We start from the raw sequence: 19,042 nt of genomic DNA, 5'->3' as shown, positions 1-19,042 counted from the left end.
TACAAAAATAACTGATTTTCTGTGAAGAATTTTATTATTTATATAAATAATTGAATTCTTACAACGAATTTTATTCAAGTTTATAAAAATAATTGAGTTTCGGTAAAGAATTTTATTATTTAAATAATTGAATTATTTCGAAGAAATTTATTAAAAATTTTGTAAATAATTGAATTCCTGTAAAATTTTGCCAAGAATTTTATTAAAATTTTTTAAAATAATTCAATTATTTCGAAGAAATTGATTAAAAATTATGTAAATAATTGAATTTCGAAGAAGAATTTTATTACTTATAAAAATAAAATTTAAATTTTGTATTTTAAATAATTGAATTCCTGTAAAAAATTTATTACTTATGAAAATAATTGAATTATTTTGAAAAAATTGATTAAAACTTTTGTAAATAATTGAATTTCTGTGAAGAATTTTATTACTTTTGAAAATAATTTAATTGTTTCAACCAATTTTATTCATGTTTATAAAAATAATTGAATTTCGGTAAAGAATTTTATTATTTATATAAATAATTGAATTCTTGCAACGGATTTTTTTTCAAGTTTATAAAAATAATTGAATTTTCGTAAAGAATTTTATTATTTATCAAAATAATTGAATTCTTGAAAAGAACTTTGTTAAATTTTTTTTAAATAATTGAATTTTCGATACGAATTTTATAAAAATCTTTTTTAATAATTGATATTTTTCGAAAAATTTTATGAATTTTGTATTTTAAATAATTGAATTCCTGTGAAAAAATTTTATTACTTATGAAAATAATTCAATTATTTCGAAGAAATTTATTAAAGATTTTTTAAATAATTGAATTTCTGACAAATTTTGCCAAGAATTTTATTAAAATTTTTTTAAATAATTGAATTTCGAAGAACAATTTATATTATATGTAAAAATAATTGAAATTTTGATAATTGATAATTTAATTTTTAATTTATTTTTGATAATTGAACTTTTAAAAAAATTTTGAAAATAATTGAATTTCTTTAATCATTTGTAACTTTTTCAAAATTCAATTTTTTTTAGTTTTTTTTCACTAAAATTCTTCTATAAATCTAGTATTTATGAAAATAGTAAAAATTATTCATTAATTATTCATTATTTTTATAATTTATAAGTCATAATTTTATGAATTTGAGGCACTTTCTTAATCTACAAATTTTGAAACAATTCTTTCATTTTTTTTATTTCCCGAAAAATTATGAAGTTAGCGTCGATGCTTAAGCGACGAAAACTATTATTTAGGGTTTTCAGAGTAAAGAATGTAACTGATTTCACTTTCTTCATTCAATTTAAGAATTAAAAAACCACCAAGTTAAAAATTTTTTTTTTAATTTCTAAATTCTAAGAATGAATTTTTCAAAAATATTTTAATATAATTTTTTAGAAGCAAATTTTCATTAATTCTCATTTTTAAATTTACACTTGAAGATTTTTCATTAAAATTGTTGGGAATTCAATTATTCTCAAAATTGACAATATTAAAATTCTGCCAAAGGTCATTTTCAAAATTGTAATAAAATTCTTTAAAAAAATCAATTATTTTCTATTAAATTTTACAAAAATTCAATTATTGAAAATTATTCAAAAATAATTTTTTGAAAATTTGTCTATAGTTATTTTTCACACTAATAAAAATTGAAATTGCATTTTCTTCTAAAAATATGGTACTTTGTTGCAATATTTTGAAGAAAGGTTGCAATATTTGAAAATAAGTTGAAAAAAATCGAAAAAGTCAGAATATCTAAGGCCGTAAGTACCTTACGCGGACAAAATTTTAGGTTATGTATTTAAAAATAAACAAATAAAATTCATTAATTTTCTTATTTCTTATTTCATTTATTTGATTATTTTTATTATTATTATTATCATTATTATTATTATTATTATCGTTATTATTATCGATATTATTATATAAAAATTTAGTTTAATTCAATTGAACATAAAATCGAAAAATGTAAATTCGGTTCAAATTCTAATGATTTTTAAACTCTGTTAAATAAAAATAAATATTCTAACCCCTGAATTTGATGGGATATTTATGAGCCTTAAAAACAGGTGTAGCATTTGTTTCTAAAAGCATATGAGCATAATTTATAGCTACCTAATTTTGTTTGTACCATGTCAGGTGTGACAGGTCTAGAAGGATCATCCAGGGCCACATGTCTTCGAACTCGGGGCATTTTTTCAATGCTAGAGAACCTACGAAAAAAAAGTTCAAATCATTAAGTCACCTGCAATATTGTCTTCAATTTTCTTCATGTAATAGAAAATAATTTTAAGCCGAATTTTTAGTTTTTCAATTTAAATTTCAAGAATTTTTAACTAAAACAATATTGTCTTAGTTAAAATTGACATAATAACATAATATTAGGTCAATGAATTTTTATTAACATTTTAACATTAACAAAATTTTCATTTCATAAAATTTTTAATTTAATAACTTTTTACTTTTTAAAAATTCAATGTAACCGAAAGTAACATTCGGTTTAATAAAATTTCTTTAAAAATAAAAAGTTGATTAAATAGAAATTCTTTAAACTGAAACTTTTTTTGTTGACCTGATATTACGTTCTTAAGTAATAATTAATTATTACTAAATTAAAATTACTTAATTAACTAAAATTTCGGATTTACTTCAATTTGTAAACTGAAAATTGCACTGAAAATTATTTTATCCAATGAAATTCAGTCAAATAAACGCGGTCCGAAGAAAGGTGCCCAAAAAGCAAAAAATTGTAGGTTATGTTTATAATTCTTAAAATGAAAATACAAAAAGGGATCAATTCTTAATATAAATCGCAAATTTTTTTAAGTCTTCGTTGCATCTAAACTAATTAATAAAAACTGTCTTTAGTTTTACGTAATTAAATCGAAATTTTTAATTAAGCTAAAAATAACACAAACATAACCTTAAAATTCATTACTTCTTAGGTGCCTTTCATCAAAGCGCGTGAAATTTAATTTTTCTTTTTCTTTTAATAGAAAATTATGTTATTGGACTTGACTGTCCGTCATATTCTTCCTTAATTTCTACATATATCTTATATTTACAAAATAAAAATAGTTCCATATGTTGAATACTTTTTCTTAAGAATCACTTACATTCGTTTAAAAATTCGTAATTTGGGATAATTTAGAATATTTGAAAAGTATTTTAAAAATGATGTATCAACACTCGGTACCTGAATTAAATATGGAATTTAAGCCAGGGCATAAGTTTGATGGTTTACTGTTCGAGTTCCTGTAGCACCATCCACGCATATGTAGCGAGGTAGGTGACTCTAGGCTCGATTCTTTTATAAGGTTTCGGGGCTCAGAATTGAAACCCTTACAACCAAATTTTAACATCCGCGTATCATTACAATTATTTAAAACTCAAATTATAATAATCGCACAAAGAAAACTCTTTCAATTAATAATTTCATTTTCGATCAAATAACTTTTTGTTGATAAAAATAAAATTTGATTGTAAAAAATGAAATTCAAGATTAAAATACTTAATTTGGGTTTAAAAGTTCAAAAAATGGGTTTTAACATTAACTGGTTTGGCACTCAGTAATTAATTTTAAAAAAAAAGTAGCAAAAAGTATCTTTCAGACTGAAAATTGAATTGTATGGAAGAAAAAAAAATTCTTTCATTAGGAATTGTACCGAAATTAAATGAATTCTTGTATAGAATTTTATTAAAATTTTAGAAATAATTGAATCCTTTAATTAAATTTTCCATTGAAAAGAATTGAATTCGTCTGAAGAATTTTATAACTTATAAAAGTAATTCAATTCTTGCGACGAATTTTATAATATTATAACATTTAGTGATTATTTTTTAGCCAAGATATGCAATAACACTTACATGAATCAACACACAAGCAGAAGAATTAAACATTTCACCAAAAAAATATTTTTTTTCATTATAAAGTGACGTGCCTCAGAGATGATAAAAAAGATAATACAGTATTTTGAAATGAAAAAAGCATATATTTTGTTTTTTTAATATTTCGCAATACATAATCTGATTATTAGGACACGATATAGTTACCAGCAGTATATTTAGAAAAAATATTTCACAAAATAAATACGTCGCGAAGCTAAAATTTTAGATTCCCATGCAAACCTAACCTTAAAATATCACAATTATTATTTTCAATGTTTTATAATTTATTAATAATAATAATGATAATAATTATCAGGGTGGTCAGAAGTTTCAGTTTATCAATTTCCCTGACAATTTACTGACATCAAAATTATTTTCCCTGACAAAATTCTTTTTATAGGAGAATATGAAAGTTTACGGAAAATGAGTAAAATTTATGAGTTTCAATAATTTCTAAAAATGACAATTAATTCCTCAATTCAATTATTTTCTACAATTTTCAACTAAACTTCATCTCTAAATCAATTATTTAAAATAATTTTCAGAAAGTTCTTCTATACAATTCAATAATTTAAATATAAAAACTCAATTTTGCTGTTTTCAAATTCCCTGACTTTTCCAGGTTAAAAAACAGAATTTTTCCAGGTTTTTAAAACTACATATTTATATTTTACAAAATTTTTAATTCTAACCTTTTTGAAACTAAACAATTTATAAAAAATTGTTATAAAAAAACACGAAGAAATCGATCACTCCGAGTCTTCGACTCGGAGCAATCGATATCTTCATGTTTTATAAATAAATTAAAAATGACCGATTCAAACATTCAAAGATTATAATTTAAAACCTTCTCAAAATTTAATTATAAACGACTATTTATTAGTAAAATCTGATAATTCAAAAGCAAAAATTCAGTCTTTAATTCAAATTAGAAAACATTTTTACTAATTCAAATTTAGAGAGTTTAATAATAAATTATTATCCAAAATTTGAACTGAAATTCATATTTAAATAAATTTTTATTAAAAAATTCTACTAGAATTAAATTATTCAAATACAAAATTAAATAATTTATTGAACAAATGAATGTTTTTTAAAATTCAATTCCCATTCCAAATTTTATCAACAAATTTTTAAATAATTTAATTCCTTCGACGAATTTTTATAAAATTTTTAAGAATAATTACATTTTTCGAGAAATTCGATTAAAATTGTCTTAAAAATAATTAAAAATTCCGCGATGAGTTTTACGATTTGTGAAAATAATTGCAGTCACTAAGAAGAATTTTATTATTTTTAACAATATTTAATTTTTGCAAAGAATATTATTACTCTTGATAATAATTGAATTTCTGCAATAATTTTGTAACTTTTCCAAAATTAAATTTTTTTTCGTGTTTTTAACTAAAATTCTTCTGTAAATGCATTATTTTTAATAATTTTTGAAAAAGTTCTTTGAAAATTTTCAAATTCATTTGTTTACAATTCAATTTTACAAAATTTCAATTATTTGTAAATTCTTCAACTAAATATTTATATTAGGAAATAAAAACTTGAAATAATTTCAAAATAAAATCCACAATAACACTTTCTCAAAAAAATTAATTCCACAGAATTTTATTAGTTAAAAATATGGAAAATTCAGATTTTCAAAGATTTAAGTTTGAAACCTTTTCAAAATTCAATTATTTCTAAAAATTCGCGCTCTGATACTTTTAATATTCAATTATAATCTAAAATTTTTACTAAATTTATATTTAAATCAATTTTTATTAGAAAATTATACTAGAATTCAATTATTTAAATACAAAAAAAATATTTATTGAATAATTGCATATTTTTGAAATTAAATTCTCATAAAGAATTTTATAAATATATTTTTAAATAATTGAATTCTTTTGACGAATTTTAATACAATTTGTAAGAATAATTATATTTTTCGAGGAATTCGATTAAAATTGTATTAAAAAATAATTGAAATTCTGCAATGAGTTTTATTTTTATTATTTATGAAAATAATTGAATTCCTAAAAAGAATTTTATTATTTACGAAAATAATTGAATCCCTGTAAAAATTTAATTATTTATGGAAATAATTGAATGATTGCGAAGAAATTTATAAAAAAATTTTAAATAATTGAATGCCTGTGAAATTTTCATTATTTTATGAAAATAATTAAAGGTTTGCGTAGAATTTTATTAAATTTTTGTTAATAATTGAATTTTTTAGCCAATTTTATTAAAATAGTAAATATTGAAAACCATTGATTAAGGAAAAATTTTCAAAATAATTGAAATTTTGCCACGAATTTTATTAAAATTTTTGAAAATAGTTGAATTTTAGAGAAGAGTTGAATTATTTCTAAGGATAATTGAAATTTTGACGAGAATACTAGAATTCAATTATTCAAATACAAAAATAAATAATTTATTGAACAATTGAATGTTTTTTAAAATTGAATTCTCATTTAAAGAATTTTATCAACAAATTTTTAAATAGGTAACTAAAATTCTTTTGACGAATTTAAATAAAATTTTTAAGAATAATTTCATTTTTCGAGAAATTAGATTAAATTTGTATTAAATATAATTGGATCTTTGTAAGAAAAATTTGATTGAATTAAGAGAAATTTTTGAAAATAATTGAAATTTTGGCAAGAATTTTATAAAATTTTTGAAAATAATTGAATTTTGGAGAATAGTTACTTTTTTCGAGAAATTCCATCAAAATTTGTATTAAAAATAATTGATATTTTCGCGATGAGTTTTATTATTTATGAAAATAATTGAAAACCTGTAAAGTTTTTTATTATTTATGAAAGTAATTGAATCTCTGTAAAAATTTTGATTATTTATGAAAATAATTGAATTATTGCGAAGAAATTTGTAAATAATAAAATTCCTGGGAAATTTTTATTATTTATGAAAATAATTGATTGTTTGCGTAGAATTTTATTCAAATTTTTATTAGAATCATGTCAACCACTGATTCCCAGTACCAACTGGAGCAGTTCTCTTTTATGATACTTTCAAAAAAGAAGAAAATAAAAAATTTTCAAAAATTTGTAACTATAGATACAAATTTCATAATTAATGACGCTTTTAGGATTATAATCCTAAGCGTCATTAATTATAATTGCAGGACTCGGATGAAAAAAAACCCGAACTACATTTTGAGAAATCCTCTATTTGAATAAACATCCAGCTGCTTGTAAGAGAGTTATGCACTGTTTACTAAACGGACTTTTCTGATCCTTTTCTAAATCTGAATTAGTGAAAAATCGTCCACTAATTCCTTAAATAATATTACCAAAAATTTGGAAGATTATTTTTTTCTTTTCCCTGAGAGAATGCTCCAGGTGCTCCAGGTGTTGAAGACACTTCTGAAGGTGCAACAACAACTTTGGGACAAACGCATTGTTGCAGCATCTGCTACGAAAATCGGGCAGAAGATACACCTAGGCGGGGCTGATGTTGCTCCAAAAATACTTAGCAATAAGGTTACAGCACCAATTTTGACAGGTGCACGAATTTCGTTTCCTTGCATTCTTAATGTATTATAATGATTCTATTACCCAATTTATCATTTCTCGTTGATGGAATATTAATGTTTATTAATTTTGAATATTAATGTTAGCATACGACAGGGGTCATGTTATTATTATACAAAAAAAGTAGTTCTTTTCTTGAAAAAAAGTTAAGTTGCGAAATTTCTTTTAATCGATTAGTCATGTTCTGGACATCCTTTTGAGGGACGCCTCTTTACTACCGTATTTTAACAAATTCAACTAGTCATCATTTTATTAATGTTACAAATTTCTTTCGTCCCTATAAGAAACTGAGTTTGAGGAGAACGGTAACAGCATTTTTTTTTAAAGAAAATCTTATTAAAAACACCGTGATAATCGAATCTAAATTATATTTTGCAAATTTTTTCTAGATTCTTTCTGTGGAAAAATACACAACTCTACCGAATTTGAACACAATCGGTATACTTTTTTCAAGAGCAAGAAATGTAATTTCGGTAAAAAGTAAGCGAGTCTAATAGTGTTCCGTTTGGTACAAAATGGAAACATTTGAATTCTTGCATTGAATTTTATTGAAATTTTTAAAAATAATTGAATACTTGCGAAGAACTTTACTAAATTTTTTGCAAAGTTTAAAAACTATTTATTGAAGTTTCGGTGAAGAAAAAAGTAAGTATAAAGTACATACAGTTAGAATTCTATTGTTTCCTTTCGTTTTTCTCACTACAATTTGGTTAATTAAATATTTATTCATTATAATTTTTCCATAGGAATTAAGATTTTCAAAAATTTCAAATTCAAATCCTTTTGAAATGGAACAACTTATAATAATTAATTATTTACATCGTTTCAATTAAATTTTTATTTTTAAAATAAAAAAAAAATTTAAAATTTTGGGAAATTTTATTAAAATAATAGATATACAAATTACAGAATTAAGAGAAATTTTTTAAAATAATTGAAATTTTGCAATGAATTTTATTAAAAATTTTTGAAAATAATTGAATTTTATTTCTTCTGAAAATAATTAAATTCTTGTGATGAATATTGTTATTTATGGAAATAATTGACTTTCTTCGAATAATTTTATTGTTTATGAAAATAATTAAATCCATGAAAAATTTTTTAAATTTATGAAAGCAATTAAATTATTTAGAAGAATTTAATGCCAAATTTTAAAACATTTGATTTTTCGAAAAAAATATATGCAAATTTTATTTTAAATAATTGAATTCCTCTGAAAGTTTTACTTTTCTGAAAAATAATTGAATGTTCGTGTAGAATATTATCAAAATTTTTGTTTAATAATTGGATTCTTTTGGAAAATTTTATGAAAATAGTAGAATTTTGAAAATCATTGAATTAAAAAAAAAAAATTTTTGAAAATAATTGAAATTTTGTCAGGAATTTTATTAAACTTTTTAAAAATAATAGAATTTTATTACTTTTGAAAATAATTTGAATTCTTTTCATGAATATTGTTATTTATGAAAATAATTGAATTTTGAAATGAATTTTTTTAAAATTTCAGAAAATAATTTAATTTTTTCGCAAAATTTTGCTATTCATTTATAAAGATAATTGAAATGTTGACACTTTTTTTTTAGATTTTTTGAAAATAATTGAATTTCTGAGATGAATTTGATTTATTGGGAAAATAATTGAATTCTTGTGATGAATATTGTTGTTTATGACAATAATATAATAATTTTTTTATATTCTTGAAAATAATTGAATTACGTGAAAGAATTTTAATATTTATTTATTAAAAATATTTAAGTAAAATTATTCATTAAATAATTTATAAGTCGACGCTTAGCATCAATAACTATTTTTTTCTTATTTTTAGTGATAAAATTTCAACTAATTTCACTTCTTTCAAACCTCTGTAAAGGATACAAAATTTTGAAAAGTACTTTTTTATCCTAAAAGATTGAAAAAATTATGTGATTTTTTTATAGTTTCATGAAAAAAATTGTTTTTTGACACTCAACGTCGTCGCCAACTTCAGGGACCTAAAATTGTCAATAATTATTGTCCAGTAGATTTTGTAAAATTAATCAAGACAACAAAAATTTCAGAACTTTTATAAGAAGAATCACCCATATGGACGTAAATAGTAAACACTCAATAATAAATACAGAGACATTTTTTCTTCAATAACCTCAAGAATTAAAAACACTTGCAACGCAAAACATATATGATTATGATAAAAAAACCAGTAAAAATAAGCACACAAATAAAGAAGATCGAAATTGACCCAATTGAGGATTCAAATAACCCAGATTTTTAAATATTAAAAAATATGCATTAAAAAATACTGCTTAGTTTTAACTATGGAAACAAACTAATATAAAATGAAAAAATAAAAAATTGCATTTTATTTAATTAAAGACTTACTTTCGATTAATTTGCATGAAATTCTTCAATTCCCCTACTGAATTTAGCAACTTAATAATACGACAATTTCGATATGAGCAAACGTCCGCAAACAGAAACTAGACTGCCCTGTACAGTTTCGGTATAAAATAAGCAACCGACTCCCTACTGTCAAAATATTAGTATTCATTAATGCCTCAGAAAATAACAACATTCTGTAATTTCTTGTCACAGGCAAGATAAGGGAATCTAGACGCTATAACCATATTATAATGATCATACCTCGAAAATCAAAAGTCAGTAGTGAAAAAAAATTTATTTCATTCAGTCGTCAAATTAACTTAGTACTACGAACTCCTCATGGAAGGAGAAAATTTTTCTCTTAAAGTAGTGCTAAAATTACTTTTCTTGCCAATTTTATTTAATTACTTTTTTTCTATTAATTTTTAGTGTTAAAAACAGAAAAAAAAATTATTCTGAGTTTATACTTTTTGAATTTATCCCAATTTTGAGATTATTATTCCTTTTTGGTAAAAATCGTTATTTGTCCGAATATTCTTAAGATCTAAATGACTTTTTTCAATATTGTTAAATTTTTTTTTATACTTTTCACCTTTTTTTTTTAGCGCAGCTGTTAAAAATCATGATTTTTAATTTAGATCAAATTTTATCTGGAGCTTGATCTTTTAGTAATGATAATAAAATATTAATTTTATAACAAAAGCATCAAAGAATAGCTATTTTTATTTTTCTAAAGAAATAATTTAACCGAATATGTTAAAAAAAAATAAATGTCCCTTTTCTTAATATTTTTGAAAAAGTTCTTTGAGGATTTTCAAATACATTTGTTTAAAATTCAATTTTACCTGAAATTTCAATCGATCGGAAATTCTTCAATTAAATATATTGTAGAAAATAAAAACTTCAAATAATTAAAAAAAAAATTCAACTGAACTTTTTTAAAAAAAAATTAACTCCACAGAATTGCCAGTTAAAAATATAAAAAAAATAAAAATTTTCAAATATTTTAATTTGAAACCGTTTCAAAATTCAATTATTTCTAAAAATTCACGCTATAATGCTTTTAATAATAAAATTATAAAATTTTAACTAAAATTCTGAAATTAAATTTTTATTAGAAAATGCTACGAGAATTCAATTATTTAAATAAAAAAATAAATAATTTATTGAATAATTGGATTCTTTCGGTTAATTTTAATAAAATTTTAAAGAATAATTACATATATTTCGAGGAATACGATTAAAATGTTTGAAAATAAATGAAATTCTGCGATGAGTTTTATCATTTATGAAAATAATTGAATCCCTGTAAAAAATTTAATTATTTATGAAAATAATTTAATGTTTACGTATAGAATTTTAGAAAAATTTGTTTTAAATCATTAAATTCTTTTGGAAAACTTTATTAAAATAATTGACATTAAAAATCAAAAAATTGAGGAAAATTTTTAAAAATAATTGAAATTTTGCCAAGAATTTTATTAAAATGTTTGGAAATTAATTCAATTTCGTTGAAGAATTTTATTATTTACAAAGAGAATATTGAATTTTTGAAGAGAATTTTTTTCAATTTTTGGATATATGTAATTGAATTTCTCCGAAGAATTTTTACTACTTTTTGAAAATAATTGAATTTCTGCAATTATTTGTAACTTTTCCAAAAATCAATTTTTTTTATCGTTTTCAACTAAAATTCTTCTTTAAATCCATTATTTATAATAATTAATTCAATTTATATAAAAAAAAATTAACTAATTTTAGAAATTTTTAATTTTAATTATTAAAATTTTTCAAAAATTTAAATTCTTAAAAATTTTTAATTAAATTTATTCAATATTTAATTATTTTCAATAATTAAATAATTAATAATTAAATATTCATTGTAAAAAAATTCCATTAATTTCTAAAGAATTATAATTGAAATTTTTTAAAACATTTAGTTTTACAAAATTTTTAATTAGAAAAAATTTAAAATTCAGATTTTCAAAGATTTTAATGTGAAACCATTTCAAAATTCAATTATTTCTAAAATTTGTCAATGCTTTTAATATTCAATTATTATGTAAATTTTTAACTAAAATTCATATTAAGAACAATTTTATCAGAAAACTCTATGAGAATTCAATTATTTGAATAAAAAAATGAATAATTTATTAAATAATCGAATGTTTTTAAAATTGTACTAAAAATACTTGAAATTCTGCGATTAGTTGTATTATTTATGAAAGTAATGGAATTATTGCAAAGAAAGTTAAAAAAAAATTTGTAAGTAATTGAATTACGGTGAATTTTTTTTATTTATAAAAATAATTAAATGTCTGGGTAGAATTTTATTAATTTTTTTCTTTTGAATAATCGAATTTTTTTGGAAAATTTTATTAAAATAGTAAGTAGATATTAAAAATCATTGAACCATTGAACTGAGGAGAATTTTTCTAATTAATTTAAGTTATACCAAGAATTTGATTAAAATTTTTGAAAATAATTGAATTTTGGAGAAGAATATTATTTATAATAAAGATAATCGAAATTTTGACGAGAATTTTTTTTTTAATTTTTGAAAAGAATTGAATTTTGGAGAAGAATATTATTATTTTTTTTAAAGATAATTGAAATTTTAACGAGATTTTTTAAAATTTATGAAAATAATTGACTATAACTTTTCTTATGAAACTGATGTTACCAACGTTTTCATTGAAGTAAAAAGTAAGAAAAAATTTTTTAAGACCAGGAAGAAAATAATTAAAAAAAGAACTTAATTATTATTTTCATAGCATCCTAAACAGATTTTCAATTCAATCGGGACGCAAAAGACAAGAGTTACTAAAAAATGAAAGCTTTTTTTATTTCTAAAAAGAAAAATTTAAACTACAAAATTATTTCTTTCACAATTAATTAGCGATTAATTAACGGCAAATTATAGAATTGTTCATTTTTGAATTTCGTGAAGTTGTACTGCTAATTTGATATACGTGTGAACATTTGTAACTTTAGTTCTTTTTAGATTTTTTGTTGGATTATAACAGCTCTGGACAATAAATTTTATATTTAAATATATTAATTTATATTTTAATTTTTTATATTTTTTGATATCTCCTCTTATAAGTAATTAAATAAATATTCTTTTAATAACAGTTTCGATAGAGTTTTGTACTCACTTGATATTACTTCCTCATGGGAAGCATTATATTGATGACGATTTCCGAAAGTTTTAAAAACAATTGTTTTAACAATTTTTCAACTGGGATGGATATGTTTCGACAGGAGGAACAATTGTCCGGATGTAGGTGTATACATGTCACCTTCACTTGTGAACAAAATTTTCTCAAAAGTATTTTGTTGTGTTGTCCTAAAACTTTGTAGGATTCTTGCTGACATCAATATCTAAAATCAAACACAAGGATTGTCGAAAATATCCACTTTTTTTGTGTAGAATTTGGTAGCTCTGATGAACATTTAAAATGTTTGGTATAAATAAGTTGTCTACATATTTTTTGGAATATTCATTTTAGTCTTTTATGAAGGAGAAAGTTTCTTTTAATCTTTAACATAAATTCAATTGTAAAATAATTAAAATTATTAGGAGATAAATGCGGACAAATATGAAAAGAGTCTAACCTAAAAAATGTATCGGTTAGGTCCGGAAATACCTACATATTTATAAATATTTTATTATATTTATTTAAATAGAAAAAAACATCAAATTATATTCTAAAATTTCATGTGATTCTCTCGAAAGATTCATTTTTATTAGATAGAAATAAAAAAAAAATTTAATTTCTTCAACTCTAAAACTTTGAATCATATTAAGATTTGAAAGATTTAACACTTCTGTACTTTTATAAGTATTAATAAAGATTTTTAATATTAAAAATTTAAAGAAAAAACGAGATGTTAAACATTGTCACAGGTGTTTTTTTCAAAATAAAAGACAACTTCGCAGCATTTAAATTTAAAAATTAATGAAAAAGCAGTTGTAATGAATGATAGAAATTGAAGATTTAATTAATTTAATAAATTATTATCATTATTTAAATAATTCATTTTCATCAAGATATCAATTATTTTCACTCTTTAAAATTCGTTATTGTGACTAAAGAAAATAATGATCTTTATTGATAATGATAAAATAATAAACTTTATTGTTTAAATCAATTATTTTGATTGTACTTAACAATAATTTATTCTATTTATATTGGCGAAAGTAATCATTTTCATTTTTAAAATCCGTTATTTTTATCGAATTTCAGAATATATTTTATTGATAAAATTAGGAAGTTTTGCTGATTTTATAAATTCAATTCGGTTTTAACTGACTCTTTCTTATATAACAATAATTCTATAAAATTATAAAAGAATTCTAAACTACAAGAATTTTTGAAAAATATAAAAAAATGAAATTTTTAAGAACTTTAGAAAATTATAATAAATATGAATGTTATTTTTCCAAAATCTTAATAAGTCTAAGAAAGTAAATTTTTAAAAATTTTAATTTACTGGATTAGAAGATAATTGAATCTTAAAAAAATAATGATAAAACAATTCTAAAAATTAGTTTTTTAAAAATTAAATTTCTTCAAAGAATTTTTGTATAATTTAAAAAAAAACTAATTTATACTTTGAAGAATTTTAATTAAAAATATTGAATATGATAAATGTTTGCTTCAAAATATTTAAAATAATTCTAAAATATTGTAATGTTATTTTTTAAATATATTTGAATTCTAATATGAATTCTAATACGAAACCTTTAATTTTTTCTATTATTCTGACAATAATCTCTTTATAAATAACTTCATTTTTCAAGAACTTATCATAAAATTATGAAATTCAATTCTCTTTAAACATTTTAATAAAATTGAGGGGACGGATTCTAAAAGGGGATACGCGTGGATTCACGCGTTTAAGTTTTGTCCACTAGGTCAATTTTTGAAACTATTACAAATTGCAATTTGAATTACTGAAGTTTGTAGAGAATGAAAATGCGCATCTTTTTTCTTTAAGAAATAAATTTATATCTTTTTTAGTTTATGAAATAATGAGAAAAAACTAAATTTTTGAAAACCAAAAAATTTAAATGTTTTACGTCTTTAACTCGTGCTGGCGTTTTTGATTTTTCATATTTTGTAATCAAACAAAAACGAACTTACAGATTAAGACTTCCTGAAACCAACTATACTTTTAAAACTACAAAATCTTAATTAATAAAAAGTTTATTAATTTTTTCGAAAGACGTTGCAAAAAACGTGTTTTTCCAACTTTCAACGCTTCGTTTATCGAGGAAATTTTAAGGTACAAAAAACTTCCAGTGACAAAGTTTTTCATTACTATACGGACAAGTTTTCTGTAAAATTTTATTAACATGATATGAATGCTTACAAAGTTATTAATGTTTAAAGCGTATGGTGCGTCAGATTTCTCGCGCCTCGAACACATTGAGTCCCAAGGTGTTCGTTTGTAACAGATTAAGACTATTTTAGTTTATTCATTTGTTTACTTAAAAAAAATACAATTTTTAATGAAGTCACAGATAACTTTTGGAATCGCAGTTTAGTTAAAAACGATTATTTATTATTAAAAAGTAACTAATAATAATTAGCCAAAATCGTCTGAAGATAGTTAAAATTGACTGACATACAAATAATTAATGCATAGTTATTTTGACATAAATTTAATGTTAATTAAACTAATAATTGTTGATTAAGAATAGTAAAAATATTATAACTTTAGTTATTGACTAGTTTTTTGCTATCAAAGTAATTATTTTTAAATAATATTTAACTATGAGATTATGACGATTTGGCTAACTTTATATATAAAAGTAGCATCAGTTTATTTATTTTAACATGTATTCTAAGTAAAAAACATAATATAAGAAATATTTTTTTAAAAAATATTGCAAAATAATTTGTACAATAATTCTATATTTTCTATATTCTATATTGTCGTTAAAACATATTGCTCTCTCATAGAGGAAGTATTTTTATTTTATTTATATCTGTATTTTGTCAGACATTTTCATAAAATAGAATTTTTTTGGTTATCATGTGCACTTTTCGAGGAAGTAACCCTTTTTTAAATGCTATTTTCCTCAAACTTGTGATTTGTTTTCATTCTAAGGGGCCGTCCATAAATTACGTAACACGTTTTTAGTGAAATTTTGAACCCCCCCTCCCCCTATGTAACAGGTTGTAACAAAATCGTTTTACCCCCCCCCCCTCTATCATTGTTACGTAATTTTTAAAAATATTTTTTTTACTAACGTTTTTCGAAACAAATTTGTTTATTACTGTTATTTTTAGTATTTATATCGTACAATAGCAATACAAAATTAAATTAAATATAAAAAACATTTAGAGGAATAATTTTATTAATATTTATATTTTTTTTTACTTGTATTGAAGTGGCGGCAAGGGACAGCTTTTGAAAAATTTATCGATTATAAAGAGATTAAGTTCCTTATAAATATTACGTAACAATGATGATTGACCCCCCCCTCCCATGTAACATATGATAACATTTTCTCGAACCCCCCCTCCCCCCTAAATGTGTTACGTAATTTATGGACGGCCCCTAAGTAAAATATGGTATCCAGATGGGTCGCGGCTGCCGCGACCGTTGACTGCAAAAAAAAGGGTTCGGAAAAACCCAATACAATTTTCCCAGGATTTCGAGATTTTTTTTATCACAATTGAGAAAACATTATGGCCATCTTGGTCAAGAACCGGACCAAGAAGTAATAATCCCGAAAAATGTTAAAATCAGTGAAAGCTACGCAATTCAGTATTTACCAGAATCAAGAATAAATACTTTTGAAAACTATAGATTACAAAATCCTTCCGCTTTCAAAATTGAATCAAAATGAATGATGTAAAAAGTTAAGTACGATATCTTTCTCCAAACGGACAGGAGTTTTTTAATAATTATTTTAAAAACATGAAATGTAGTAAATGAGATCATTTTGACAAAGAGTGGAAGCCTTAAACTAAATAAAACAAGAAAGTTAAATACAAGAAATATTATTGTAGTTGAGTTTTTTATATATAACAAAATAAAACATTTATGTTAAAAATAAATTTTATTAAATTTTATTTACTGTGAATATTAATTAATAATATTAATATTCAATATTAATTGACAAACACATTTTCAACGCGTTGCAAACGAACACCTTGGGACTCAATGTGTTCGAGGCGCGAGAAATCTGACGCACCATACGCTTTAAACAAACATTAATAACTTTGTAAGCATTCATATCATGTTAATAAAATTTTACAGAAAACTTGTCCGTATAGTAATGAAAAACTTTGTCACTGGAAGTTTTTTGTACCTTAAAATTTCCTCGATAAACGAAGCGTTGAAAGTTGGAAAAACACGTTTTTTGCAACGTCTTTCGAAAAAATTAATAAACTTTTTATTAATTAAGATTTTGTAGTTTTAAAAGTATAGTTGGTTTCAGGAAGTCTTAATCTGTAAGTTCGTTTTTGTTTGATTACAAAATATGAAAAATCAAAAACGCCAGCACGAGTTAAAGACGTAAAACATTTAAATTTTTTGGTTTTCAAAAATTTAGTTTTTTCTTATTATTTCATAAACTAAAAAAGATATAAATTTATTTCTTAAAGAAAAAAGATGCGCATTTTCATTGTGTATAAATTTGTGTCATTAAATTTGAAAATTGAAAATGTTTGAAAATCGCACTATTGGTCAATAGTTATACGTGACAATCCACGCGTATCCCCTTTTAGAATCCGTCCCCTCAATTCTTGTCAGGAATTCAATTATTTACAAAATTTTTAATAAATTATTTCGAAATAATTCAATTATTTTCATAAGAAATAAATTTTTCATAGGAATTCAATTATTTAAAATACAAAATTTCTTAAAATTTTTCAAAAAATTTCAATTTTTAAAAAAGATTTTTATAAAATTCGTCGCAAGAATTCAATTATTTTTATAAATAATAAAATTCTTTACCGAAATTCAATTATTTTTATAAACTTGAATAGAATTCGTTGCAAGAATTCAATTATTTTCAAAAGTAATAAAATTCTTTGCAAAAATTCAATTATGTTCAAAAATTTAAAAAAAAATCTTGTCATAATTACAAGTATCTTTATAAATAATAAAATTCTTCTCCGAAATTCAATTATTTTAGAAAAATTTTTATAAAATTCTTGGGAAAATTTTAATTATTTTCATAAATATTAAAACTCATCTCAGGATTTTAATTATTTTTGTTACAATTTTAATCAAATTCCTTGAAAAATGTATAATTGTTCTTAAAAATTTCATTAAAATTCGTTAAAAGAATTCAATTATTTAAAAATTTGTTGATAAAACTCTTTATGAGAATTCAATTTTAACGAACATTCAATTAAAATTATTTATTTTTTAATTTAAATAACTGAATTCTTCTAGAATTATATTTACATTTGAAAATTTTTACTAAAATTTTTAATAATTCAATTATTTTCAAAAATTGCAATTAAAATTCTTGAAAAGTTGATTTTAAAAAATTTTAATAAATTACTTGAAAAAAATAAATTATTTTCAATTAAATTTTACAAAATTTCAATTATTCAAAATTTTTCAAATTTTATATTTCGAAAAATTATTCAAAAATAATTTTTGAAAGATTTGTCTATAGTTATATTTCACATTATAAAAATCGAAATAAGTTGCATTTTATAGTAAAAAAAATGTGGTATTTTGTTGCAATTTTTGGAAGAAAAAACTAAAAGTCGCAAATTTTTAAAAATAAGTCGAAAAAAGTCGAAAAATTCACAAAAGCGAGGTCTGGATTTTATATAGGAACCCTGATAAAATGAATATATATAAAAAATTATTCTTCTCTTACTAAACGTTCTTTTCGAAAAAAAACCGGCTTTCTTTCTTTTTGATAAACTTCGATCTTCGGGGGGTGAGAGAATAAAAACTTGAGGACTTTTTTTTTTTACTAACCCTACATATATTGTCGACTCTTTCACTTCGAAGTAATTCTTTCTATTTTCAAACACAAAAAAAAATATTTAAAAAAAACAAATTTTTCTCCAGACTAAAAAAAAAATCTTTCGAAAAAGTCAAAGTTTCTATAAACCAAGACTAATATTATATTTTAATTAGATTACAAACTATAATTTCGTGAACAAATAAAAAATGCGTACATAACCCTTAAATATTTTTCACAGCGTGTTCCGATGTTTCCGATAAAAGTCAGTAGACA

The 19,042-nt window shown here is 21.5% G+C and overlaps 1 protein-coding gene across 3 annotated transcripts in view; it reads right to left on the bottom strand.

Moving 5' to 3' along the window:
- Nucleotides 1-19,042, bottom strand: part of LOC122505113 (transcription factor E2F3-like) — a 42,582-nt gene that overhangs the window by 21,523 nt on the left and 2,017 nt on the right. The window contains exons 2-3 of one of the 3 annotated variants that reach the window (XM_043616574.1): nucleotides 12,975-13,200; nucleotides 2,117-2,214 (exon numbers count right to left, since the gene is read on the bottom strand). In XM_043616574.1, the coding sequence (XP_043472509.1) occupies nucleotides 2,117-2,195 (79 nt within the window). In that variant the 5' untranslated portion in view covers nucleotides 2,196-2,214; nucleotides 12,975-13,200. Of the gene's footprint in view, nucleotides 1-2,116; nucleotides 2,215-9,816; nucleotides 9,962-12,974; nucleotides 13,201-19,042 lie in introns of those variants that run through there. The other 2 variants (XM_043616572.1, XM_043616573.1) reach the window with 2 other exon arrangements.

The sequence above is a fragment of the Leptopilina heterotoma genome, unplaced genomic scaffold, assembly GCF_015476425.1.
Source record: "Leptopilina heterotoma isolate Lh14 unplaced genomic scaffold, ASM1547642v1 Lhet_343, whole genome shotgun sequence".
Taxonomy (NCBI): Eukaryota; Metazoa; Arthropoda; class Insecta; order Hymenoptera; family Figitidae; genus Leptopilina; species Leptopilina heterotoma.
This window is presented reverse-complemented; position numbering and strand designations above follow the sequence as displayed.